This window comes from Rhincodon typus, chromosome 25, assembly GCF_021869965.1.
Source record: "Rhincodon typus isolate 14 chromosome 25, sRhiTyp1.1, whole genome shotgun sequence".
Classification (NCBI taxonomy): Eukaryota; Metazoa; Chordata; class Chondrichthyes; order Orectolobiformes; family Rhincodontidae; genus Rhincodon; species Rhincodon typus.
The window spans coordinates 17,112,477-17,139,716 of NC_063356.1; the positions used below are offsets into that span (position 1 = coordinate 17,112,477).

Here is a 27,240-nt window from a genome sequence, read left to right on the forward strand (position 1 = left end):
GATGCTGCTTGGCCTGCTGTGTTCATCCAGCTCTACACCTTGTTATCTTAGCACAGGTTAGTGATGAGTTTAGGGAAGGATAGAATGTGTGAACATCATAACACACCAAGGATTCATACAAGAATAGGGAAATTTGATTATAGAACACACTTAAAGACTTCATATTTGAATGCACAAAGCATTTGGAATAAATTAATGAGTTAACAGCATGAATAGAGAAAATTGTATGATTTGGTGGCAATTACTGAGACGCGGTTGCAAGTAAACCAGGTTTGGAAATTTAATATCCAACAGTACTCAGTGTTTCAGAAGAATACAGTAAGGGAAATGAGGTAGTGTAGCTTTGTTGGTAAAGGAAGAGATTGGTGTTGTAGTGAGAAATGACATCAGCACCAGAGAACAAGAATGTAAACTTAGTTTGGGTAGTAATAAAAAATAGTGAGGGAAAGAAGTCCCTGGTAGGAGTAATCTACAGGCCCCTAAATAGTAGTCTCACCATGGGGCACAGTATAAACCAGGAAGTACAGAGGGGTTGTAAGAAAGGTACAGTAGTCATCATGAGTGTTTTTTATATTTGAATAGGCAAGGGGAGCCTCGATGGAGAGTTCATTGAATATATTAGAGATTGTTTCTTGGAGCCGTATGTCAGGGAAGCAACCAGGGAACAGGTTGTTCTGGATTTGGCATGTAATGAGATGGGATTGGTTAATGATCTTATAATTAGGATATTCTAGGAAGAGTGATCATAGAATGCTAGAACTTCAAGTTCAGCTGGAGGGTGAGAAACTGGAGTCTAACATTAGCAATTCAGGTTAAAACAAAGATAATTACTGACATGAAGACAGATCTAGTCCTGGCTGACTCGGCAGGAAGACTAACAGATAGAGCAGTTGATGAGCAGTGGCAAATGTTTAAGGAGATGCTTAATTTCTCCCAAACAAAATATATTCCAGAAAGAAAGAAAGATTGTAAGGGGAGGAGAAGACATCTTTTCATGCCTAAGCAGGAAGTTAAAGATAATATAAAGATGAAAACGAAGGCGTGCCATATTGCACATGCAAGTGGGAGGCTGGTTGACTGGAAAACTTTTAAAGATCAACAGAGTTAATAAAAATGTTATAAAATGAGCAAATGTAATTATGAAAGTAAACTAGTACAAAATGTAGAATGGACAGCAAAACCTTATATGAGTACATAAAAGGGAAGAGAGCAGATAAAGTGAATGTTGGTCCCTTGGACGATGAGACTGGGGAGTTAGTAGTAGAGAGCATAGAAGTGGCAGTGTTGCTAAATTAATATTTTGTTTCAGTTTTCAGGGTGGGAGGATACTAGTACTATCCCAGTGATAACAGGTAATTCGGATAGAACAAGAACAAAGAACAAAGAAAATTACAGCTCAGGAACAGGCCCTTCAGCCCTCCAAGCCTGCGCCGATCCAGATCCTCTATCTAAACCTGTCACCTATTTTCCAAGGATCTATATCCCTCTGCTCCCTGCCCATTCATGTATCTGTCTAGATACATCTTAAATGACGCTATCGTGCCCGCCTCTACCACCTCCGCTGGCAACGCATTCCAGGCACCCACCAGCCTCTGCGTAAAGAACTTTCCACGCATATCTCCTTAAACTTTTCCCCTCTCACCTTGAAATCGTGACCCCTAGTAATTGAGTCCCCCACTCTGGGAAAAAGCTTCTTGCTATCCACCCTGTCTATTACCTCTCATGATTTTGTAGACTTCAACAGGTCCCCCCTCAACCTCTGTCTTTCTAATGTAAATAATCCTAATCTACTCAACCTCTCTTCATAGCTAGTGCCCTCCATACCAGGCAACACCCTGGTGAACCTCCTCTGCACCCTCTCCAAAGCATCCACATCCTTTTGGTAATGTGGCGACCAGAACTGTACGCAGTATTCCAAATGTGGTCAAACCAAACTCCTATATGTTATAGATGTTATAGAAAGATGTTATGGAAGATAAGATGTTATAGAAAGGGAGGAACTTAGAAAAATCATCATCGGTACGGAAAAAATGTACTACCAAACTGTTGGGATTGACAAGCCCCAAGGGCTCAATGGCCTATATTTGAGTGTCTTGAAGGAAGTGGCAGCAGAGATGGTGCATCCATTAGTTACAGTATTCCCAAATTCCTTTGATGCAAGAAAGATTTCAGTGGATTGGAAAAATGGTGATTTTTATTCAAAAAGGGAACGAGATAAAAGAAAAAACTACAGACCAGTTAGTTTAACATGTGTCATCAGGAAATTGTTAGAATCCATTATTAAGGAAGTAATAACAGAACATTTGGAAAATCAAAACATAATCCATCAGAGTCAGCAAGGTTTTATGAAGGATAAATGGTGTTTGACTAATTTCCTAGCATTCTTTGAAGATGCAACATGCAATGTTTATAATGAGGATCCCATGCACTGTTCTTTAAATTGTGTCTGATGAACCATTTAAGCACAATGTAACAGCATTTGGTTCCTTTTGATTCTTCTGCAAATTTAGTATAATGTTAATTTTTTAAACAGTTTCTTTATTGTTTAATACATTTTTCCTCTGTAAACCTCAGATTTCCTACCTGGACAGCACACTGACACACTTTTTCAGTTAATCTTCATGTCTGCTAACAGGCAGATCACATTTCCTTTTTAGATACAGAATTATTGGCAGAGATTATCAACAATGTACAGCTGAGGGTTGGGATGGTGAGGTTCCATCGTGTGAACGTAAGTTATATTTCCCTGTTTTGTAAAGTAACTGACCTGTGTGTCTGTAAAAAATGATTGAATGAAAACTGATGCATGTTGATGCATATTTGTTTTGTAGATAGACATTACCCTGCTATTGTGAGGCATAACAGATTAAGAGAATGTCTTGTCTTTATGGATGCTAGAATATAGAAAACTGAATTCTAAACTTACTGTATCTTGACTGTATTCATCTTCACGTTGTCTATTACATGAAAGAAGCTGCTGGAGTTTTGAGTTTTGTAACATTCCAATCTCCTTACTGTATTTTCTGTGCAGCAATAATCTGTGGTCACCCTGGAGAGATTCTGAATGGGCATTACAAGGCTCTAAATGAGACAATTGCAAATAAGGTTATTTTTTATTGTGACATTGGGTGAGTATTCAATAAATAAACTACTGAACAGATTTTGATGTTGGGCAGTATGATTTTAATGCCGAGATTAAGACAACTACAGATAACCATCTCTCGTGCATAACGTTTCTGATGAGGGCTTAGTATGAGAGCTCTGATTGACCATTCTAATTTAGCCTTGAACTGAAAATTCTGAATAAACAAATCTGTGTTGTCATGATGTTTCTATGATGTTGTTGCTGGGGTTGCTGTATTAATGAAAACATGGAAAACATGAATATCCCTTGATCCATTATCTGAGATCAATGCTGGATATTGATGTCTGCTGGTTCTTAAGTGCTGACCTTTGTATTGCAAATCAGCTCTAAAGAGGGACAGATGCATCAATATAATTTATATATTAGCAGAACACAACGTTTTTTTCAACATAACTGTATTGAATTCCTTCATAAATTTGCAGACCTAGTCCCATGTTTTTCTTTTATGAAGTTTATTGCTATTTTGATGGATTTGATCCTTTGGAATTCTAACCTGGTCAGAGCACTAATATTGTGGAAGTAACTTTCAGGTTCCTATTACAAATGGTTTGTTTCTCTTTCTAGATTCAAGGTGGTGGGTAGAGCTTATCGACAATGTACAGCTGAGGGATGGGATGGTGATGTTCCATCCTGTGAACGTAAGTTATGTTTCACTGTTCTGTGAAGTAACTGATTTGCTGTTCAATGTCAAATTGAATCATAGAGTCAAAGACACAAAAACAAAGTTGCTGGAAAAGCTCGGCGGGTCTGGCAGCATCTGTGAAGGAAAAAGCAGAGTAAACGTTTCGGGCCTGGTTACCCTTCCTCAGAACTGGGGAAGAACAGTTCTGAGGAAGGGTCACTGGACCAGAAATGTTTACTCTGTTGTTTCCTTCACAGATGCTGCCAGACCTGCTGAACTTTTCTAGCAACTTTGTTTTTGTTCCTGATTTACAGCATCTGCAGTTCTTTTGATTTTTCATAGAGACAAAGAGTTGTACAGCACAGAAACAGACCTTTTCATTCAACTTGTCCATGCTGTCCAGATATCCTAAATCAATCTTGTCCCATTTGCCAGCATTTGGCCCATATCCGTCAAAACTCTTCATAATCATCTAACCATCCAGATGCCGATTAAAATGTTATAATTGTACTAGCCTCCACCACTTCCTCTGGCAGCATCATACATGCATCACCCTTAGCATGAAATGTTTACCCCTTAGGTTCCTTTTAAATCTTTCCCCTCTCACCTTAAACCTATGTCCTCTAGTTTTGGACTCCCTGACCTGAGAAAAAGACATTGGCTAGTCACCCTAGACATGCCTGTCATGATTTTATATACCTCTGTAAGGTCACCCCTCAGTCTCTGATGCTTCAGAGAAAATAGCCCCAGCCTATTCAACCTCTTCCTATAGCTCAAGCCCTCCAACCCTGGCAACATCCTTGTAATTCTTTTCTGAATGCTTTCAAGTTTAGCAACATTTTTCCTATAGCAGGGAGACCAGAATTGAACACAGTATTCCAAAAGTGCCCTTACCAATGCCTGTACAGCTGCAACATGACATCCCAACTAAATGCACTGATCAATAAAGACAAGTATACCAAATGCCTTCTTCATTATCCTGTCTACCTGGAATGCCACTTTCAAAGAACTATGAACCTGCACCCCAAGATCTCATTGTTTGGTAACACTTCCCAGGACCCTATCATTAGACCTATAAGTCCTGCCCTGATTTGCCTTACCAAAATGCAACACTTCACGTTTACCTAAATTAAACTGCATCTGCCACTCCTCAGCCTATTGGCCCATCTGATCAAGGTCCTGTTGTACTCTGAGATAACCTGCCTCCCTGTCCAATTCACCTGCAATTTTTGTGTAATCTGCTGCCTTACGAACCATACCTCCTATATTCACATACAAATCATTTGTTTCCTTTGTAGCTATAAACTGTGGTGACCCTGGCTCACTTCTGAATGGATATTATAAAGCATCAGATTGGACGGTTGGAAGTAATGTTACCTTTCATTGTGACATTGGGTGAGTATTCAGAATATAAAGGACTGAATATTGTTAATTATGGACTACATTACTTTAACATTGTGTTTTAAATTGTTTCATGTTCTTTATTTTTCTGATGAAATCTTTTCGTGCTAGCAATGAGGTAGTCTTTCATTTTAGTATTCAACTGGCAATTTAAAAAAATCAAGTTATAATGATCAAGGCATGGGACTCTAGCAGTACAACAGGAGGATTAATGCAAGGATGGAACAGTTCATTTGACAAAATCCATAAAGTGACATGAAAAATGTTGTTCATGTCTGCTGGATTTTCAAAAGTTTTAAATTATATCAGATGTCACTGCAAAAGTGAGCTTTATTCTGCAATATTTCTCCTGTAAAATGCACTTGATATTATGTTGAATGAGCAATTTGAGTTTAATCTTCACTGTAACAGCAATTCTTTCATTCTGAATATTCTGCAATTACTTTCATACTTTTTAAAAAATAGTTTATTAAATAAACTTTTACTCTGTGAAACTTAAATTTTCTTTCCTTGTCAGTGCAGTGGCACACTTTTTAAGTGAACCTTTATGCCTGTTTCTATTGTAGATACCAAATTATTGGCAGAGGTTATCGACAATGTACAGCTGAGGGTTGGGATGGTGAAGTTCCATCATGTGAACGTAAGTCATATTTCTCTGTTTTGTAAAATAACTGACCTGCATGTCTGCACAAAATGATTGAGCCACTTTCAATTAATTATTGTATACTGTTGGTGTACAGGCAAGCTTTGGATCCAACAGAGATCCCTGGACTGGGCCTTGAATTATTAACAGCGCCAGAAGCTACCACACCTGGTGATGTGGCTGACAATGGAACACTGCCAGCCTGTCTTTTAAGTGGGTGGTTTGCTAGCATTTTCATTTAGGATTGCAGGTGAAGACTGATGCATGTTGATGTTTCTTTGGTTTGTAGACAGATAGTGCCCTGATATTGTGAGGTATAGCAGATTAAGGAAAAGTGTTGCCTTTGTGTTGCTAGAATACTGAAAACTGAATTCTAAATTTGGTATATCATGGTGATGTGTTCACTTTCATTGTAGTCAGTCTTCATGTCACATATTACATGAAAAGCTGGTGGACATTTTGGAATTTTGTAACATTTCTATTTCCTCATTGTATTTTCTGTGCAGCAATAACCTGTGGTCACCCTGGAGAGATTCTGAATGGACAATATAAGGCTTTAGATGAGACAGTTGCCAATAAAGTTATATTTTATTGTGACTTTGGGTGAGTATTCAGTAAATAAATTACTGAATGAATTTGGTGATGGACAGTGTTATTTTAATGCTGTGATTAAGACAACTTCAGACAGCCATCTTTCATGCATAGCTTTTCTGATGATGGCTCTGGATGAGAGCTCTGATTGACTATTCTAGTTTAGCATTGATCTGACGAATGTTGAAGAAGTCTACACATTTATGATGTTTCTATGATTTTGTTGCTGGGGTTGCTGTATTAATAGAAAGGTGGAAATGCTGGATATATTAATGCTTCCTGGATCCATTATCTGAGATCAATAATGGATATTTTTGTCTGCTGGTTCCCCATAAGTACTGACCGTTGTACTGCAAATCAGCTCTAAAGGGAGATATATACAACAATATAATTTATACATGGTCAGAGCACTACATTTTTTGTCAACACAATTGCATTGAATTCCTTCATGAATCTGCGGACCTAGTCCCATATTTTATATTTCATGCAGTTTATTGCTATTTTGATGGTTTTATTTCTCTTTGATTCTTTGCAATACTAACCTGGTCAGAGTACTAATGTTGTGTAAGTAAATTTCAGGTTCCTAGTACAAATGGTTTATTTCTCATTTTCTAGATACAAGATGGTGGGTAGAGCTCATCGACAATGTACAGCTGAGGGGTGGGATGGTGATGTCCCATTCTGTGAACGTAAGTTATGTTTCACTGTTTGTGCAATGACTGATTTGCTGTTCAGTGTCAAATGACTGACTCAGTTCAGTGCATCAACCTCCAGTGTTGGTTGACATACAAGTTTTCTTCCCAACAACATTTTAACATCCTCCAGCTTGGAATTCTGATTTCTTGTAATGGGTGGAAATACCTATTCAATTATTTAATCAACATTAAAGGAACATGATATATGAAACAAGAAATGGCTTTTCATTACATCAATTGTGCTCTGACCAAGGAGATAGGTTTTGATGTGCGATGAGACACTTTTGGGTTTACAATGTTAGTGGAGCTTGAGTTGATGCCAAATGCTGCTTTTGCCATGGGAGATCTTGGGAAGGAAATAGAAGATAAAGGAAGAGTCAAATCGATGTTAATAATCCATACTTTAATCCTACCCTGAATCTCTTCTCTTCCTTTTCCATTCTCACTTAAAGATCCTAATATGTCTATGCATGTCAGATTTAGTTGCGTTAGAGCACCAATCCTGTTGCTTTAGTTGATGCATAAGTCAAAGAAATAGATAGTGATGAAGTGACAAGAATGATGAATGATGATAATTGTGATGGTGCTAAGGGAAAGCAGATAATGCTGTTGATATGGATATCCATGATCTTTCAGGTGAATAAGAGAGATACGAAAGCAGTGAGAGACTGTGTGTGTGTGTGTGTGTGTGTGTGTGTGTGTGTGTGTGTGTGTGTGTGTGTGTGTGTGTGTGTGTGTGTGTGTGTGTGTGTGTGTGTGTGTGTGTGTGTGTGTGTGTGTGTGTGTGTGTGTGTGTGTGTGTGTGTGTGTGAATGAGAGAGAGAGAGAGAAGGAGGGAGGGACAAAGTCAGCAGAGTACTGCACACCAGTAAGCCTAAGATCAGTTATTGGGAAAAAATGCTATTTTGATGGTTTTATTTCTCTTTGATTATTTGCAATACTAATCTGGTCAGAGTACTAATGTTGCGTAAGTAAATTTCAGGTTCCTAATACAAATGGTTTATTTCTCATTTTCTAGATACAAGATGGTGGGTAGAGCTGTAAATGTTAAGAACAAAGAAATTAAGTATTTGTTTAGAAAATTTCACCAACACACTTAGAAAACTATAACATGATCAAAACAAGACAATATGATTTTACAAAAAGGAAATGCTGTTTGGCAAATTTATCAGCCTTCATTGAGGATGTAACTATTGGGGTTGATACTTGACTGCCAGTCAATCATAAATGGTGATTTTCCAAAATATATTTATTAGCATGCTAATGTAAGGCTCCTGAGGAAGATAAGCGTTCACAGAGCTGTTTCCTTGGTCAAGAAACTATAACACACTTGTCAATTTAGGTCCCAGATGTTCCGATGACCAGAACCATTAAAGCAACAGAGACTGGAGTTGTGCACTGGAAACATAGGGAATCTCAGAGACTGCTGACTCTTTGGGTATTGCCCAGAACATTTAATTTTCGATGGGCAAATCTCCTGCATCTGGACTCCTTGGGAAGAATGCATTCACGTCAAAGAATTATGAGAATGCTGCCTTAACTAAACTGAATAATTATGCAGGAGTACTGAGAGGACTAAAAACAAGGTCTAACTCCTGGGTAACTATAAATCTGACCCAGACGTCACCACTGACCCCCCAATCTACACTGTTGTGCCCCCTACGCTGACTCCATGACTGGACCCAACTAACACCCCACCCCAACTCACCCCCTCCCCCCACCTTGTTGGACATGGCATCCTGGAGCCAACACCACCCACGCTGCTTCCGTTGCCTAGCGTGACATCTCCTGGACACAACCCGCCTGATTCCTGTCCTTGAACCAAAAGCCCATCTCCCCAATAACCCGAGACCGCCTCCCGACCTCAGACCCAACAAACACGACAGCTGGCCTGATGCTCCTCCCTAGACCAGACAAACATCCACCAGAGGCCGGAACCCAATATTCTCCATGGGACTTGATACCCCTGGGGGCTGGGGTGGGGGTGGTGGTGGAGTGCATAGGACATCTTGGTGAGGGAGGGTTGATCACTGTGAGGATGTTGTGGTCAGATGGGCATTCACACTGATTGACAAAATGCTAGCAGCAGGATAATGAATAATCACACACACTGTTTAGATTTGTAAACTTCACGGAATATGCTATCTACTGCTGTGACAAGGGTGCATGGGCAGAGCTTGAACATTTTCTAATTTTCAGAAGTTTTTTGTAAAAGGACTCTTAAATATCTTTTGTCCTCCATGGCTACTTGTCCCCAACATTTAGTTAGTTGATGGATACCTGACATTGACTGGAATAAAATGGGTCCCACTAGAGTGTGAATGGGTGTGGGCATTATGCCCAGATCTTCTCCAGTGACCCCTTCCTATTCCAGACACCTATGCTCTGCAAGCCAGCATAGATCCTCAGGCTGGACATTGAAACATTCATAGGAGCAGCCACTGCTCCTGGTAGAGTTGCTGACGATGGAGAACTGCCAACCTCTGTCTGGCAGCTCATGGGGAGGACATTTTCCATACCTGAGACTTGGGTTACCTGGAAGGCCCATGCTGGTCAAAGGGCAATTATAAAAAAAATGGGCCTTCTCCATGGAAGTGATGAGGAATCCACACTGGTTCACCAACTGATGTTGATGGTTCTATTGATAGAATGAAATCAGTCTGCTATGCTCTTGAATTGTTGTTGAAGATTGTTATTGGGCAATATAGTGCTGAGTTAGTGTGAGAGAATGTAGATATAGAGAAGGTCTTGTATAAATAATAACATAAAATGGGGAATGAACATCAATATTGAGATAACTTGATGATCTGTGCAATTGTGTAGTAGTATATATCAACTTCACGATAAAGATTAGTCAATTGCAATGAAAAAGCTGATGGGGCGTTTGGATTTTTCTGATATTTCTGCCTCTTATTTTATTTTCTGTATAGCAATAAACTGTGGAAACCCTGGTTCGATTCTGAATGGATATTATAAAGCATCAAAATGGACAGTTGGAAGTAATGTTACCTTTTATTGTGACATTGGGTGAGTATTCAGTTTATTACTCACTGAATAATTTTAGTGAAACACTGTAGTATTATAAAGTTATGATTAAGACAGTGTTGGATGACCGCACATTAATTCCATCCTTCATGGAAGATCTTCATATTAATTCTGAGTGAGGCTTCCATTCCAGTCTTTCAACCATCAAGTTAAACAAAACCATTGGTAATGATCAAGATGGGAAATTTTACTGTTGGAATAGGAATATGAATGCAAAAATAAAACTGTTCAAAGTATTAATGGTCAGAAGATCCATACACTGAGATACAAATCAGATGTCCCTTGGTGCCGCTTCTACAAAATGTTTAACTTTTATGTTAGAAGTCATCATGATAGTGAGTTTAATGTGCTGATGTTTTGTATTTGCACTGTACTTTTATGGGGTGCTTTTAAAACTGAAATGCAACAGCATTTGATCAAGTTTCACTGTTCTGCTACCCTAGTCCAATGTTTGATTTATTTTGCTTTGTTGATAGATGAATAGATTTTTCCTTTATGAACCTTAGAACCCCTACATGTTCTGTTCAGTGACACATTTTCTTGGATAATTTTCATGTCTGATTACAGGTGGCTTACCATTACTTTTTTTAGGTACAAAATTATCGGCAGAGATTATCGACAATGTACAGCTGACGGTTGGGATGGTGAGGTTCCAACCTGTGAACGTAAGTTATATTTCTCTATTTTGTAAAATCACTGATTTGCATGTCTGAAGAAAATGACTGAATTACTTACAGTGAGTCATCATGTATCATGTCCAAAGTTTCAGCCTCACGCTAGTTTGAAATCCTTGAGCTTGGAATTCTTTCTTTGAAAGGAGAAAAAGGTTATTCATGGCTTTTTGATTCACATTTCATATGGACAATGAAATGAGAAATGACCAGTTATCAAATCCTTCTTACTCCTTCCCGAAGAATTTATTTTTCTGCCCGAGCACCGTGTTAGTTTGGGGCAAAGAACTGATTTTCAGTGGGTGATGGAAAGTTTAGGAGATGCTCATTTTAGTTGCAGTTTGGAATTGGCAATTTGGGCCAATGGAAATTAAAGGTACAGGAAATGAGGCAATCAATGGTAATTATCCATGTTTAAATAATACAGAGGGTGGGGATCTGAATTACCACTTTCTTATCTGCTGTCAGCCAGATTTGAGGATTGCTGTGTAGCACACGTGGGGTTTGCCATTAGGTGAGTCAGTGGATTGTTGTTGGCTATGTCTGGGGAAAGGAAAGAGTGTTATCAGCTGGGTTGAGGTCGGTATTATCACCCAGTCTCAAAGATTCTCAATGGTGGGTTCGGAGGATTTAATTCGCCTGGCCCAGGTAGTGCTGTCTGCTGTGAGATGTTGGTGGGCAAAGGAGAAGTCTATAGGATTGTGGGTTGAACCGCTTGAGAACAATTATCCCTGAGCCCATCAGAGGTTAGTTGAGCCTCAGAGATTGAATGGGACACGTGTGACTCTCCCTTGACTCCTGAAGGCAGCTCAGTAAATACTACAGCCTTGTAGTGGTGTTCCTCATGGTCAGTCACGCAGTGCCCAATCATGGTACCCAGTGTAAGGAAGGGGGTGGGGGTCATTGAAAGCCATTTTAATGATGTTACTTGTGACTTACTGCACACAATTTTCTGGTGGCTGACTCCACACATCCTCCATCCCAACCCCCATTCACATCACTCATATCCTTGTGTTCAGTGAAGATCCTTTTGATGTGTCCTCGAGCATGAATGGCAGCAGCCATCAGTCATAGTGACACTGCTAGCAATGGTGTGCTGCTTAGCATAGGCTTAAGAAGGTAGATACAGAACGTGTGTGATGTTGAATTGCTGCTGAAGATTGGTGCAGGTTCATTCACTTGTTATTCTGAGGTTTTACAGATCAAGAGAAAGTTTTGATTTTGTGTTGTTATATCTCTGAAATCTGAATTCCAAATATGGAATAACCTGATATTGTTGTCAATTTCTTTGTGCTATTCACGTTTGTGTTAAGTATTTCAGTGAAAAATTCTATTGTAGAGTTTGAGTTTTGTTTCTAGCTTTACTCATTTGTATTTCCTCTGCAGCGATAGCCTGTGGCAACCCTGGGCAGATTCTGAATGGACATTATACGACATCAGATGAGACAGTTGGAAATAAAATGTTTTTTCATTGTGACTTTGGGTGAGCATTCAGTCAATAAATTATAAAAAAATTTGCCTATTATTTAAATGTTATGATTATGACAAGTCTAGACTGACATCTCTTGTGCACAGCGTTTCTGACAATGGCTGAGCACATGAGCTGTGATTGAATTTTCCAGTTTCATGTTGAACTGAGAATTTGTAAAATAATGGCTATGCTGATTAAAGTCAGTGATGTTAGAGCTTGAATATTAATGCACAGTTGGAAAAGCTGAATATATTAATGATTTCTAGACCCATAATCTGAAATCAACAGTGGACATCAGAGTCTGATGGTTTCTCAACTGTTTAGATTAGATCGTAAATCAGTTGTAAAGTGAGATAGAAGCATCATTATTTCTTGTGCACTGTAATTTAAATGGAGTCTGACCAGGCCTTTTTATTTAACAAAAACACAATTGTATTTGATTCTTCCATTAATCTGCAGACCTAATCCCATTTTTAAGATGTTTTGACGTTTATTGCTATTTTCATAGAACTATTTGACTTTGGACCTTATAATCTAGTCAGTGAAGGAATATCATTCAAGTGACCTCCTGTTCATTGATAACAAGCGGTTGGCTTCTCTTTTTCTAGATACAAGATAGTGGGTAGAGATTACCGGCAATGTACAGCTGAAGGTTGGGATGGTGATGTCCCATCCTGTGAACGTAAGTTATGTTTCCTTGTTTTGTAAAGCAACTAATTTGCTGGTCAGTTCAAATTGATTGATACACTTCCAGTGAATTGTTTTGTAGTATTAGTTGGCATTGAAACATTCTTCCCTTCAGTTGTTTGGTATCCTGTTACTTGGAATTCTGATGTCTTGGAATGGGAGAAAACATCAACTCAAAGCTTTAAATGTTGCATATTAAAGTACATAGTGTGTGAAATGAGAAATGATCATTCAGCATATCAACCCTGCACCTTCTTAAGACTTCACACTTTTGCTCTATCTCAAACTTTGGAGCAAGGAATAGAGTTTTGGTATGCATGAGAAGTTAGAAGCTGATAATGTTATTGGAGCTTAAGGTGATAGGCAATAGTTGTTTGGGCTTTGGGGAATTCAGGAGAAGCAAGTGGAAGCCAAAGGCAAAGTGTAATCAATTCTCCTAATCCATTTCCTTTTACTTCCATTCTTGTTTAAAGATCCTACCAGACTTTTACCCCGTTGAATTAACTGCCTTAAGAGAAAGTTATATTAATTGATATTTGAATGAAAATAATAGACTCTATTGAGGCAACAAAGGCAAAAATGGCGTAAGATTTGGTGGTGGTGCTGAGGCAAAACAGATAATGTTGCGGAAGTGGAGGCAAGTGACCTCTGAGATAGATCAGAATCTTGGAAGATATTTTCTCATTTTTGTGATCTCATGACCTTGAAATGATGGAGACTATTGAATTATCAGTTTTGAATATATTTTGTAATAGTGACCTATGTTTACAGACACATGGATACCTCAGCTGCTCCATGTCTCCTTGTTTTTCACCATTTAGTAAGTAAGTGAAGATAGATGCTAGTCAATACTAGAGCTATTGAAGCAAAGGGACCTGTTGTTCTGAGACATTGTGGACTCAGCAGAAGTCCTCCAGTTGTGTTCTAATTTTGAAAACAGTTGTACTAAATTAGAGTAACTTGGCACGGTGGGCAGGTTTTGTTGTAGTTATTCATCTTCATGCTTAGTATCTGTGAACTGAAATGAAAGAAGCTGTTGGAGATTTTGGAGGTTTGTTACATTTCTATCTGTTCTCATTTTATTCTGTGTGCAGCAATAACCTGTGGTAACCCTGGCGAGATATTGAATGGATATTATAATGCACCAAATAAGACAGTTGGAAACAAAGTTACTTTTTATTGTGACGTTGGGTGAGTATTCAGTGTATATATATAAATTATTGATCGACTATTATTTTAATGTTGGGATGAAGACAATTTAGATGACTGTCATCTCTTGTTCTGATTCACATTTCTGATTATGTCTTTGTTATCATAGGGTAAACCTGATTCTTTCATTGTTTGATTATGTTAGTTTTAGAAAGGAATTTAAAATGTGAAGTGACTTGGCAAACATTTGATGCCAGAGTGTAATTTTGTAAAATGTTTCCCATCTGACTGGTGGCTTGATTTTTTTTTAAAAAAACACTCTCTTGCTATTTTAATAGCGTGCCTGTCTTGAGACCTTGGAATCCATGCCTGGTCAGTACACTGTAATATTTTTCCAATTATCCTGAAGATATTTGATAACAGATGATTGTTTTATTAGATACAGAATGCTGGGTCGTGATTATCGGAAATGCACACTTGAGGGTTGGGATGGTGAAGTTCCATCCTGTGAACGTAAGTTCTATTTCTTTCTTTAGTGAAGTGACAAACTGATGTTCCCTGTCAAATGAGAGAGCCACTCTCAGTACGTTGTTGGAACTTTGATTCGATTCCACGTTTTCTTCCTTACAATATTTGTCCATCTTGGAATTCTGTCTGGAATAGAGGAAATATGATTGTTAAAGAAAACTAAAGTGTAATTTGAGAAATGGTCATTCATCAAATCAGTTTTTTTTTGTTACAGAATTTAAGCATCTGCCCTCATGCAGGTGTTAGTATAGAGTGGGATTTTGACATGGGTTGGTCATTAGGAGGACTTTAGAGTAAGTGACAAGCTTATAATTGGGAATTCAGGAAGTGAAAATGATGTAAAGCACAATGCAAACAGTATTAATGTTGCATAACCAAATCAGATTCATACTCAGTTATCTTCCTTTTCCATTTCCATCTCATGATGCAATGAAATCAGTAACTAAATCTTAAAAATAGTTGTGGTAGTGCAGCACATATTGCTGTTTAAGCCTGACTGATAGTAATAATTTAGAGGAGTTGGCAAAAACACAGATGGACTTCTGTGGTATTGGTGCTGAAGTGGAGAACAGAATGCTATGGAAGCCAAAGTAAATGAACTTTGAGGTGGCAAAGATACTAAATTCACTCTCTCAATTCAGAGTTCTGTCATTTCTCCCTTAGTCCCTGAGGATGAAGTTTGATTGCTTATATTCTGGTTTGGTGGGTTCTGAGATTACTATTCAATCCAATTAATTTGCAAACTCTGCCACATTTGGAGCAGGTGGTGTTTGGATGATCAGGTAAATGAGTTGTTGGTGGCATTGTGTACTTTCACAAGAAGTCTCAACATCACCTCTGTGTATCCCTGACGGAGACTTTCTATGTTCAATGCTTACCCAAATGAATCTTCTCCGGTTTTTGAGTGACAAGCTAGGGACTCGCAAGGGTTGATGTATTATATTCATCTCTTCAGAGGGACTTTGAGGACAATCTTAAAACATGTTTGTACTTCACCTGAACAAGTCCTGTCATGAATGATTCCGAAGGAGAGCAGTTGCTTCAGGAGTCTCATACAAGAATGACGTGCTTTTGTATGATTATCAACTTGATCCTGGGCAAGTTCTAACTCCCATAGGCTAAAATACTGCATTGTATTAACTATATTGAAAAATTATGGAAATTGGGTTCCAAAGTTCAAGTAATTTGTTACTCTAACCAATTGTGACATTGCATAGTGTCTTTCATGTTCTATATGTAATTACAATGACAGAACTGTTGAAGATTTTAGAGTTTTGTGAAATTTCTACAATTTCATCTTTTCCATTTCTGTGTAGCAATAGACTGTGGTAACCCTGGTGAAATTCTAAATGGATATTATTTGGCATCAAATGACACAGTTGGAAATAAAGTAACCTTTTATTGTGACATTGGGTGAGTATTTGCTCCATGAATTGATGATTAATTTTGCTGAAAGGTTGCTATCATAAACTGTAATTGTGTTATTATTTGAGATCATCTTGTTTTTCATTTGCATTTCTGATAAGTGTATGCGAGTATGAGTCATGCTTCCGTTTCAGTGCTGAGCAGGCAATTTGTTTTAAAAAGTCTTTATGCACATCAAGATCAGGGGTGTTACTGCATGAGTTAGAAATATCTACAGACAGATATGTTAAATATATTGGTGATGTCTAAACCCATTCATTGAGATCAACACTGGATGATTTTATCTGCTGTGTCCTTCAAAATGCTTACCTTACATTGTAATTAATTCCATGGTGCACTGGTACATCATATTCCTCCTGTAAATTGTATTTTATATGAAGTCTGATAAGCATCATTTTTAGCTCACATTGCTGTTAACTCTCTAACATCTGTTGATAGATGAGTACATGGTTTCTCTCTGGATCATGGTTTCTTACTTGGTCTGCAAATTGTATAACTTTCTAAATTAACATTCAAGTCATTAATACAGATGGATTAATTCTCTTCTTTTTCCCTTAGTTACAAGATGGTGGGCAGAGATTATCGACAATGTACAGCTGAGGGATGGCTTGGGGATGTTCCATCCTGTGAACGTAAGTTAGATTCCCCTCTTTCGTAAAGTGATGTTCTTGTCTGTACCAATTGATTGAGCTGCTGTCAATGAATTGTCCTGTAAAGTTGGCAGACATCCAAGTTTTCTTAGCTCCAGCATTTTGTAGTCCTCTCTCTTATACTTGTATTTCTAGTGACCCCTAGCATGGCCCTGCCTCCTGTGTTTGTGATACAGCAGAGATGCCTTTCCTGGAACTTGAAGCAATAAAATCAGCAGTCACCGTTCATATTGCCATGAGGTGCTGGTAGCTAGCCATGGACGGCCACCCTGGCTTTGATTTCATGAAGGGCCCACACTGGCCGCCTGAGGGCTGTTAAATCAAATTGGGCTTTCGACATATGGATGTTATTTAGGTTCCCACTGGTTCATCCACCAATTTTGAGGACCTCATTCCTAGGACTAAATCAGGCCATGTTGTTATTGGATCTCTTGTCACAACTGATAATGCTCAGTACAGAAACCAGTTTCAGTGAAGTATTGAAATTTAGAGAAAACCTTGCATTTCAAATGCCATAATTTAGAAAAATGAATTCCAAATTTACAGAAACTTGTCATGCTCCACGTCCATGTACTATGTCTTTGAATGACAATGAATAATTGTTAGGGGCTTTGGGTTCTTGCAATAATTCCACCTTTTCATATTTTGTTTCCTTCATAGCAATAAACTGTGGTAACCCTGGTTCACTTCCGAATGGATATTATAAAGCATCAAATTGGACTGTTGGAAGTAATGTTACCTTTTATTGTGATATTGGGTGAGTATTCAGAATATAAATGAATGAATATTTTTAATTGTTGACTACATTAATATTGTGTTTTAGATTATTTCAAATGATTACATGTTCTTCATTTTTCTGATGAAATCTCTTTGTATTAACAATCAGGTAGTCTTTCATTTTAGTATTCAACTGGCAATGTAAAATTAATAATCCATTATATTGATCAAGGCATGGTACAGTAGTTGTGCAATAGGACTATTAATGCAAGAATGGAACAGTTCATTCAACAAAATCCATAATCTGAGATCAACAGTGGTGTTCATGTTTGCTGGATTTTCAAAATTTTTAAATCGTATTAGATGTCCAAGCAAAAGTGAACTTTATTCTCCAATGTTTCTCCCGTATCCTGTACTTTATATTGTGACCATTGTGCATGTTTAGCCCAGGCTGCACTGTAACTGCATTTCATTCAATTTGAATGTTCTGTAATGTTATATTTATAAATAGTTAGTTTGTTCAATAAATTTAATAAATTTTTACTCTATGAAACTTAGATTTTTTTATGTTGTCAGTGCACTGGCACACTTTTTCAGTGAATACTCACGTCTGATAACAGGTGGCTCTGTTTCTGTTGTAGATATAAAATTATCGGCAGAGAATATCGACAATGTACAGCCGAGGGTTGGGATGGCGAGGTTCCATTGTGTGAACGTGAGTTATTGTTCCCTTTTCTGTAAAGTAACTTACCTGCATGTCCATGCAAAATGATTGAGATACTTCCAATTAATTATTGTATATTATGGGCATACAGCCAAGATTTGGATCCAGCAGAGATCCCTGGACTGGGCCTTGGAGGATCAACAAGCTCAGAAGCTACCACACCTGGTGATGTGGCTGACAATGGAACACTGCCAGCCTGTGGCTTCGGTGGGTGGTTTGCTAGCATTTAGGACTGCATGTGAAGACTGATGCAAGTCAATGTACAGTTTTTCTGTAGATGGACAGTGCCCTGATATTATGAGATGTAGCAGAGTAATTCTTGCCTTTGTGTTGATAGAATAATGAAAACTGAATTCTTGATGATGTGGGGAGTTTCATTGAATTCATCTACATGTTGTGTATTACATGAATGAAACTGCTGAAATCTTGTGTTTTGTAACATTTCAATTCCATCACGTATTTTCTGTGCAGCAATAACCTGTGGTCACCCTGGAGAGATTCCAAATGGGCATTATAAGGCTCTAAATGAGACAGTTGCAAATAAAGTTATTTTTTATTGTGACTTTGGGTGAGTATTCAGTAAATAAATTACTGAACAGATTTTAGTGTTGGGCAGTATGTTTATAATGCTGTGATTAAGACAACTTCAGACAGAATGTCTTTCTCTCATGTGTAACATTTCTGATGATGGCTCAGCATCAGAGCTCTAATTGACTTCTAGTTTAGCTTTGAGGTGACAAATCTTAAAAGAAATCTACACACTAATGAAGTTTCTGTTTTGTTGTTGCTGGGATTGCAAAGAGGGAAATGTTTAATATATTAATGATCCCTGGATCCATTATCTGAAATAAATACTGGACATTTGTGTCTGCTGGTTCCACCATAAGGGCTGACCGTTGTAATGTAAATCTGCTGTGAAGAGAGACAGATATATCAATATAATTTATATACGGTCAGAGCACATTTATTTTTATCAACACAACTATATTAAATTCCTTCATGAATCTGCGGACCTAGTACTATCTTTTATCTTTGATGAAGTTTATTCCTGTTTTGATGGACTTGTTACTCCTTGATCCTTTGGAATTCTAATCCGGTCAGAGCACTAATATTGTGGAAGTAACTTTCAGATTCCTAATTACAAATGGATTGTTTCTCATTTTCTAGATACAAGATAGTGGGTAGAGGTTATCGACATTGTACAGCTGAGGGTTGGGATGGTGATGTCCCATCCTGTGAACGTAAGTTATGTTTCACTGTTTTGTCAGCAACTCACAAGAACCTTGTCCCAGTGCGATAAAATGGGACCTGCAGGTTGTTAACCGAGGTTCTTTAATAAGTGTTTAGAAACGTTTCTGATCCACTGCTCCCTCCCCGCACCCCACCTTCGCCCAAGGCTCTGACACTCTCTCCTCGGTCCCAAATCCTCAACATCTGCACAATCACTGCGCATGCTGAAGGCACTGGGATTGTACTGTGACTGCGCACCGCTCTCCTGTGATCTGGATAGGGGACTTCCACCACCATCTGGGATGGTGGGTAAAGAGTCCGCCACTTGCACATTGGTCTTTTGGTGTAACATGGAGTGTGGAGCAGGGCGTGTTGCTATCAAAAAGATTAGGGGACAAATTGTAGTGGGAGTTTGAGAAGGACAGTGAAGTACAAGAGTTCGACAGATACTGAGGGAAGTGAGAGTGGAAATTGCCCTGGCACTGACCATAATTTTTCAGACTTCTGTAGATGCGGAGGTGGTGCCAGAGGACGCTTGCCTTCAGCCTTTTGAGTGTGGGAGTTGGGAGATCGTGTTGAGGTTGTGAGGGATGTTGGTGGGGCCTCTTCTGGAGTGCTGTGACCAGTTCTGGTTGCTCTGTTATAGGAAGGATGTTGGGCTGGGAGGGGTCAGAGAAGATTTTCCGGGATGTTGCCGGGTGTGAGGCATTTGAGTTTTGGGGGTTGCTGAATGGACTGGGACTTTTTTTACTAGAGTGTGGGAGGTTGAAAGGTGACCTTGTATGGGTTTGTAGAATCATGAGGGGTATGGATGTGGTTAATGGTGGGTGCCTTTTCTATGAGGTGGGGCATTTCTGAACTGGGGGGGCATATTTTTAGGGTGGGAGGAGAGACATCTGGGCAGGATATGAGGGGAAAATGTTTTGAACAGGGGTAGTTTGCATTCTGGAGTAGACTTCCTGAGGAGGTGGTGGATGCGAGTGGAGTTCCAACATTTGGAAGACACTTGGATTGGTACGTGAGTGGGATGGGCTTGTAGGGATGTAGGCCAGGAGCAGTTGGGTGGGACTAGTTTCGTTTGGGATTGTGTTCGGTATGGACTAAAGTGTGTGTTTCTGTGTGATGCTATGGGCAGCATGGTGGCTCAGTGGTTAGCACTGCTGCCTCAGAGTACCAGGAACTCAGGTTCCAATCCACCCTTGGGTTACTGGACAATTTAGCATAGCCAATCCACCTAACATGCACATCTTTGGACTGTGGGAGGCACCCAGAGGAAACCCACAGGGAGAATGTGCAAACTCCACACAGTCACCTGAGATTGGAATTGAACCTGGGTCTCTAACCACTGAGTGACCATACCGCCTGAGAATGCAGGGTTTGAGTTATAAGGATAGGCTGGGACATTTTACTTTTGAGCACAGTAAGTTGAAAGGTGACCTTATAGAAGTTTATAAATTCACGAGGGGTACAGATAAGGTGAATAGCAGGAGTCTTTTCCCTAAGGTGAGGGATTTCAAAAATACGCTGTCACCCTCAGGATTCATGACAGCCACTCCCTGAATGGACCCGACTTTCACCCGCACCCCCACCTCAGCCTGACCTTGTTGGACGTGGCACCCTGGAGCCAACACTGCCCACTTTGCTTCCATTGCCTAGCCTCACCTCTCCTGAACTCAGCTGGTGAGAACACTGCCCTCAATCCAAAAACCTTTCTCCAAACCAACCTGCGACTGCCTCCGTACCCTATACCCAAAAAGCATCAGCGCTGGCCTGATGCCCCTCAGCAGACCAGACAAACATCCACCAGAGGCCTGAGCCCAAAATCCTACCTGGGACCTGACACACCTGAAGGGGGCATGTTGGAGAGGGAGAGTTGATCACTGTCGAGATGCTGTGTTAAGTGGGCATTCACACTGACCAATGAAATGGCGGTAGTAGGATAATGAATAGCCACACACACAGTGTTCAGACTTATAAACCTCATGCAATACATCATCCACTGCCATGATAATACCATAAAATTGGATAATGAATTTCGATACTAAGATAACATAATAATCTGTGCAATTGTGTAAGTAATACATTTCATCTTCATGTTAGAGATGGGCTAATTACAGTGAAGAAGTCTGATGGGGAATTTAGATTTTTCTGAAATTTTTGCTGCTTATCATTTTATTTTCTGTGTAGAGAAGAGCTGGAATGTCTTCTAATTTTCAGAAATTTTTGTAAATGGACTCTTAAATATCTTTTGCCCCCCATGGCTGCTAATCCTAAACATTTAGTGAGTAGATGGATAGCTGACATTGACTGGAATTTAATGGATTCAAACAGAGTGTGGACATGCTTGTAGGCATTATTATCAAACCTTCTCCAGTGACCCCTCCCTACTCCAGACACCTGTGCTCTGCAAGCCAGCATAGATCCTCAGGCTGGGCATTGGAACATTGCTCCTGATAGAGTTGCTGGCGATGGAGAACTGCCACTCTGTGTCTGGCAGCTCATGGGGAGGGCATTTTCCACACCTGAGACTTTGGTTACATGGAAGGCCCAAGTTGACCAAGGGGCACATATCAAATTGGGCCTTCTCCATGGAAGTGGTTCATCAACAGATGTTGATGGTTCTGTTGATAGAATGAAATCAGTCCATTATGTTCTTGAATTTCTGTTGAGGATTGTTTTGGTCCATTTAGTGACCAGGTGGTATGAGGGACCGTGGGTGTAGAGAAGGTCCTGTATTTATAATACCATAAAATTGGATAATGAATTTCGATACTAAGATAACATAATAATCTGTGCAATTGTGTAAGTAATACATTTCATCTTCAGGTTAGAGATGGGCTAATTACAGTGAAGAAGTCTGATGGGGAATTTAGATTTTTCTGAAATTTTTGCTGCTTATCATTTTATTTTCTGTTTAGCAATAAACTGTGAAAACCCTGGTTCAATTCTGAATGGATATTATAAAGCATCAAAATGGACAGTTGGAAGTAATGTTACCTTTTATTGTGACATTGGGTGAGTCTTCAGTTCATAACTCACTGAAAAACTTTAGTGAAACGCTGTAGTATGATAAAGAAATGATTAAGACAGTGTTGGATGACCTCACATTCAATCTTTTTGTCATGGATACTCTTCATATTATCTCTGAGTGAGGCTTCCATTCTAGTGGTCAATGAACAAGTTAAACAAAACCATTGGTAATGATCAAGGTGGAGAATGTTAGTGTTGTAATAGGAAAATGAATGCAAAAATAAAACTGTTAAATGTGTTATTGGTAGGAAGATCCACATACTGAGATACAAACCAGACGTCCCTTGGTGATAACAGTGTGGAGCTGGGTGAACACACGGGCTAGGCAGCATCAGAGGAGCAGGAAAGCTGACGTTTCACATCGGGACCCTTATTCAGAAATGGGGAGGGGGAAGGGAGAAATAAATAGAGAGGAGGGCTGGGGCTGGGGAAGGTAGGTGGGATGGTGATGGGTCAGTGCATATAGGCAGTGGTCGGGATTGGTCAGTGAGGTGGGAGTGGCGGATAGGTGTGAGAGAAGATGGACAGGTTGTGTCAGGTCAAGGAGGCGGGGATGAGAGGGAGGGTTGGTCATGGGATGAGGAGATTTTGAAACTGGTAAAATCCACATTTAGGCCATTGGGCTGTAGGCTCCTGAGGCAGAATATGAGGTGCTACTCCTCCAGTTTAAGGGTGGTGTCATTGTGACACCGGAAGAGGCCCAGGATGGACCTGTCACCCAGGGAGTGGGAGGGGGAGTTAAAATGTTTTGCCACCGGATGGTGTTGTCGTTTGTCACGAACAGAACACAGGTGGTCTACAAAATGGTCTGCGAGACTCCACTTGGTCTCACTAATGTAGAGGAGGCCACATCAGAAGCAGCAGATGCAATAGATCACGTTGACGGATGTGCAGGTGAACCTCTGTCTAATGTAGGTTTGTTTGGTGCCTTGAATGGAGGTGATGGGGGAGGGTAGCACTCCCTATGGTTGCTGGGAAAGGTGCCAAGGGTCGTGGGGCTAGTGGGGAGTGAGGAGCGGTTGAACGGGTCGCCGAGAGAGCTGTGCCTACAACAGTCAGATGGGGGTGGGAAGGGAAATATATCTTTGATTGTGGGGTCGGATTGTAGGTGGCGGAGAATGATACGTTGGATACGGAGGTTGGTGGGGTGATATGTGAGGACAAGGGGGATTCTGTCTTTGTTTTGTTGCGGGGAGGGGATGTGAGGGCAGCGGTGCGGGAAACACGAGATGTGGTCGAGAGTATTTTCAACCACGGAAGGGGGGATGTTGCGGTCCTTGAAATAGGAGGACATTTGGGATGAGTGGGAGTGGAACGCCCCATTTTGGGAGCAGACGTGGCAGAGGCAGAGGAATTGGGAGTAAGGGATCACACTCTTGCAGGAAGGTGGGTGAGGGGAGGTGTAGCCTAGGTAACTGTGGGAGTTGGTGGGTTTGAAATAGATGTCAGTTTCAAGGCTGTCACCAGATATGGAGACAGAGAGGTCCAGGAAGGAGAGGGAGGTTTTGGAGATGGTCCAGGTGAATTTGAGATTGGAGTGAAAGGTGTTGGTAAAGTTGATGAACTGGTCAAGCTCCTCGTGGGAGCACGAGGCAGTGCCGATACAGTCATCGATGTAGCAGAGGAAGAGGTGGGTTATAGTGCCTTGGTGCTGTTCCTACAATACGTTTAACTTATATTTGAAGGCAGCATGACTATGAATTTTATGTGCCAATGTTTTGAATATGTACTGTACTTTTATAGGGTGTCTTTAAAACTGAAATGCAAGAGCATTTGATTCCTATTTCATTGTTCTGCTACCCTAGTGCAACATTCGATTCATTTTTCTTTATTGACAGTTGAGTAGATTTTTCATTTATCAGCCACTCACCTCCTACACTTGCTGCCCAGTGACACATTTTCTCAGTTAATCTTCATGTCCGATAACAGGTGGTTTACCATTCTTTTCCAGATACAAAATTATTGGCAGAGATTATCGACAGTGTACCTCTGATGGTTGGGATGGTGAGGTTCCATCCTGTGAACGTGAGTTATATTTCTCTATTTTGTAAAGTGATTGAGTTGCATGTCCGAAAAAATGACTGAGTCACATACAGTGAGTAATTATGGCTCATGTCCAAATTTCCTGCCTTATGCTAATTTGAAATCCTCACTCTTGCAATTCCCTCTTTGAATGGGAGAAAAGATTTGTTTTGATTTTTGACTCACGTTGCATATGGAAATGAAATGGCAGGTGTAATGAGAAATGACCAGTTATCAAATCATTCCTACTCCTTCCAGAAGAATATATTTTTCTACCTCAGCGTCATGTTAGTTTGGAGCAAAGGACTCAGTTTCGGTAGATGATGGAATGTTTGGGAGGTACTCATTTTAGTTGCAGCTTGGATTTAGCAATTTGGGCCCATGGAAATTAAACTATCAGCAAATGATGCAATGTGTGGAATTATGCTTGTTACTCCTTTGTCTGGTGTCAGCCTGATTTGAGGATTGCTGTGGTGGATTGCTGTTGGCTTTGTCTGGATTCCCAGTCCCAGGGATTCTCAATGATGGGATTGGAGGATTTCATTCATCTGACCCGAAGAGTGGGGTCTGCTGTGGATGGTGGGTTTCAAAGCAAAAGTCCATCAGATGGCCGTTGAACCACTTGAGAGCAATTATCCCTGGTCCCATTCCTGGTCTGAAGAAGAGTTACTGGACCTGAAGCATTGACTGATTTCTCTTCATAAATACTGCCAGACAAGTTGAGATTTTCCAGCAATTTATGTTTCTTTGTTTCCCATTAGAGATTAGTTATGCCTCATCAATTGATTGGGACACGTGTGGCTCTCCCATGACTCCTGAGGCAGCTCATAAAATACTGCAGCCTTGTCATGGTGTTCTGTCATTGTCTGTCACTCAGTGCCCAATCATAGGACCCACTGTAAGGAAGGGGGACAGTGTTGAAAGCCATTTTAATGCCCTTCCTTGTGACTTGCTGCACACAGTTCTCTAGTGACTGACTTTACTCCTCACTGTCCCAACCCCCATTCATATCACTGATGTCCTGGGATTCAGTGGAGATCCTTTTCTGTGTCCTGGAGCATAAATGGCAGCAGCCACGAGTCATAAACATACTGCCAGCAATGTAATGCTGCTTAGCAGTGGCTTGTGAAGATGGATACCAATCATGTATGATGTTGAATTGCTGCTGTAGATTGGTGCAGGTTCATTCATAGTGCTGTTGCAAACAGGCAGCAACTTCTTATTCTGAAGTTGTATAGATCAAGAAAATTGTCTTGATTTTGTATTGCCGTATCTCTGAAAACTGAATTCCAAATTTGGGATAACCTGATATTGTTGTCAATTTCACTGTGCTATTCACATTTGTGTTAAATATTTCAGTGGAAATTGCTAATGTAAAGTTCAGAATTTTGTTTCTAGCTTATCTAATTGTATTTTCTGTGCAGCAATAACCTGTGGAAACCCTGGGGAGATTCTGAATGGATATTATACGACACCAAATGAGACAGTTGGAAATAAACTGTTTTTTCAATGTGACTTTGGGTGAGTATTCAGTCAATAAATTATTGAAACAATTTTGGTGAAAGTCTGATATTTTAATGCTATGATTACAAGAAATTCAGACTGACATCACTTTTGCATGATATTTCTGACAATGGCTTTGCATGTGAGCTGTGATTGAATATTCCAATTTAGTGTTGAACTGAGAATTTTTAAAATAAACGCTATACTGATTAAAGTCAGTGACATTAGAGCTTATATTGGAATAATAATGCACAGTTGGAAATGCTGAATGTATTAATGGTTCCTAGACCCATAATCTGAGATCAACAACAGATGTTTGAGTCTACTGGTTTCTCAACTGTTTGAATTAGTAAATCAACTCTAAAGTTAGCACGATGCATCAATATTTCTATTGTACACTGTAATTTATATGGAGTCTGATCAGCCCTTCTTATTTTAAAAGATAATTGTATTTTATTCTTTCATTAATCTGCGGACCTAGTCCCATTTTTTCATAGAATCCCAACAGTGTGGAAACAGGCCCTTCGGCCCAACAAGTGCACACCAACCCTCAGAGCATCCCACCCAAACCTATACCCCTATAACCCACCTAATCTACACATCCCGGAACACTAGGGGCATTTTAGCATGACCAATCCACCTAGCCTGCACATCTTTAGATTGTGGGAGGAAACCGGAGCACCCGGAGGAAACTCACGCAGACACAGGGAGAATGTGCAAACTCCCCACAGACTGTCGCCCAAAGGTGGAATTGAACCCGGATCCCTGGTGCTGTGAGGCAGCAGTGCTAACCACTGAGCCACTGCCATTTTTAAGATGTTTTGAAGTTTATTGCTATTTAAATAGATTTATTTGCCTTTGGACCTTTTAATCTAGTCAGTGGACGAATATCGCCCAAGTGCCCTCCAGCTTATTGATACAAGTGGTTCACTTCTCTTTTTCTAGATTCAAGATAGTGGGTAGAGATTATCGGCAATGTACAGCTGAAGGTTGGGATGGTAATTTCCCATCCTGTGAATGTAAGTTATGTTTCCTTGTTTTGCAAAGCAACTAATTTAGTGGTCAGTTCAAATTGATTAATATGCTTCCAATAAATTGTTGTGTAGTATTGGTTGGCATCAAAACTTTCTTCCATTCAGGTGTTTGGTATCCTGTCGCATGGAATTCTGATGTCTTGGAATGGGAGAGAACATCAAATCAAAGCTTTATTTAACATTACAGATTAAAGTACATGGTGTGTGAAATGAGAAATGACCATTTGTCAAATAAAGCCTGCCCCTTCTGAAGTCAT

The 27,240-nt window shown here is 39.8% G+C and overlaps 1 protein-coding gene across 1 annotated transcript in view; it reads left to right on the forward strand.

The window, feature by feature from the left end:
• LOC109925389 (CUB and sushi domain-containing protein 1-like) overlaps nucleotides 1-25,928 on the forward strand; it is a 29,236-nt gene extending 3,308 nt beyond the window's left edge. The window contains exons 3-21 of the mRNA XM_048611829.1: nucleotides 2,658-2,731; nucleotides 3,032-3,128; nucleotides 5,735-5,808; nucleotides 6,318-6,414; nucleotides 7,018-7,091; nucleotides 10,028-10,124; nucleotides 10,734-10,807; nucleotides 12,200-12,296; nucleotides 12,893-12,966; nucleotides 14,066-14,162; nucleotides 14,560-14,633; nucleotides 15,965-16,061; nucleotides 16,632-16,705; nucleotides 17,384-17,480; nucleotides 18,082-18,155; nucleotides 18,636-18,732; nucleotides 19,332-19,405; nucleotides 22,313-22,409; nucleotides 25,871-25,928. Of these exons, the coding sequence (XP_048467786.1) occupies nucleotides 2,658-2,731; nucleotides 3,032-3,128; nucleotides 5,735-5,808; nucleotides 6,318-6,414; nucleotides 7,018-7,091; nucleotides 10,028-10,124; nucleotides 10,734-10,807; nucleotides 12,200-12,296; nucleotides 12,893-12,966; nucleotides 14,066-14,162; nucleotides 14,560-14,633; nucleotides 15,965-16,061; nucleotides 16,632-16,705; nucleotides 17,384-17,480; nucleotides 18,082-18,155; nucleotides 18,636-18,732; nucleotides 19,332-19,405; nucleotides 22,313-22,409; nucleotides 25,871-25,928 (1,597 nt within the window). The remainder of the gene's footprint in view (nucleotides 1-2,657; nucleotides 2,732-3,031; nucleotides 3,129-5,734; nucleotides 5,809-6,317; nucleotides 6,415-7,017; nucleotides 7,092-10,027; nucleotides 10,125-10,733; nucleotides 10,808-12,199; nucleotides 12,297-12,892; nucleotides 12,967-14,065; nucleotides 14,163-14,559; nucleotides 14,634-15,964; nucleotides 16,062-16,631; nucleotides 16,706-17,383; nucleotides 17,481-18,081; nucleotides 18,156-18,635; nucleotides 18,733-19,331; nucleotides 19,406-22,312; nucleotides 22,410-25,870) is intronic.
• The last annotated feature ends 1,312 nt before the right edge of the window (nucleotides 25,929-27,240 follow it).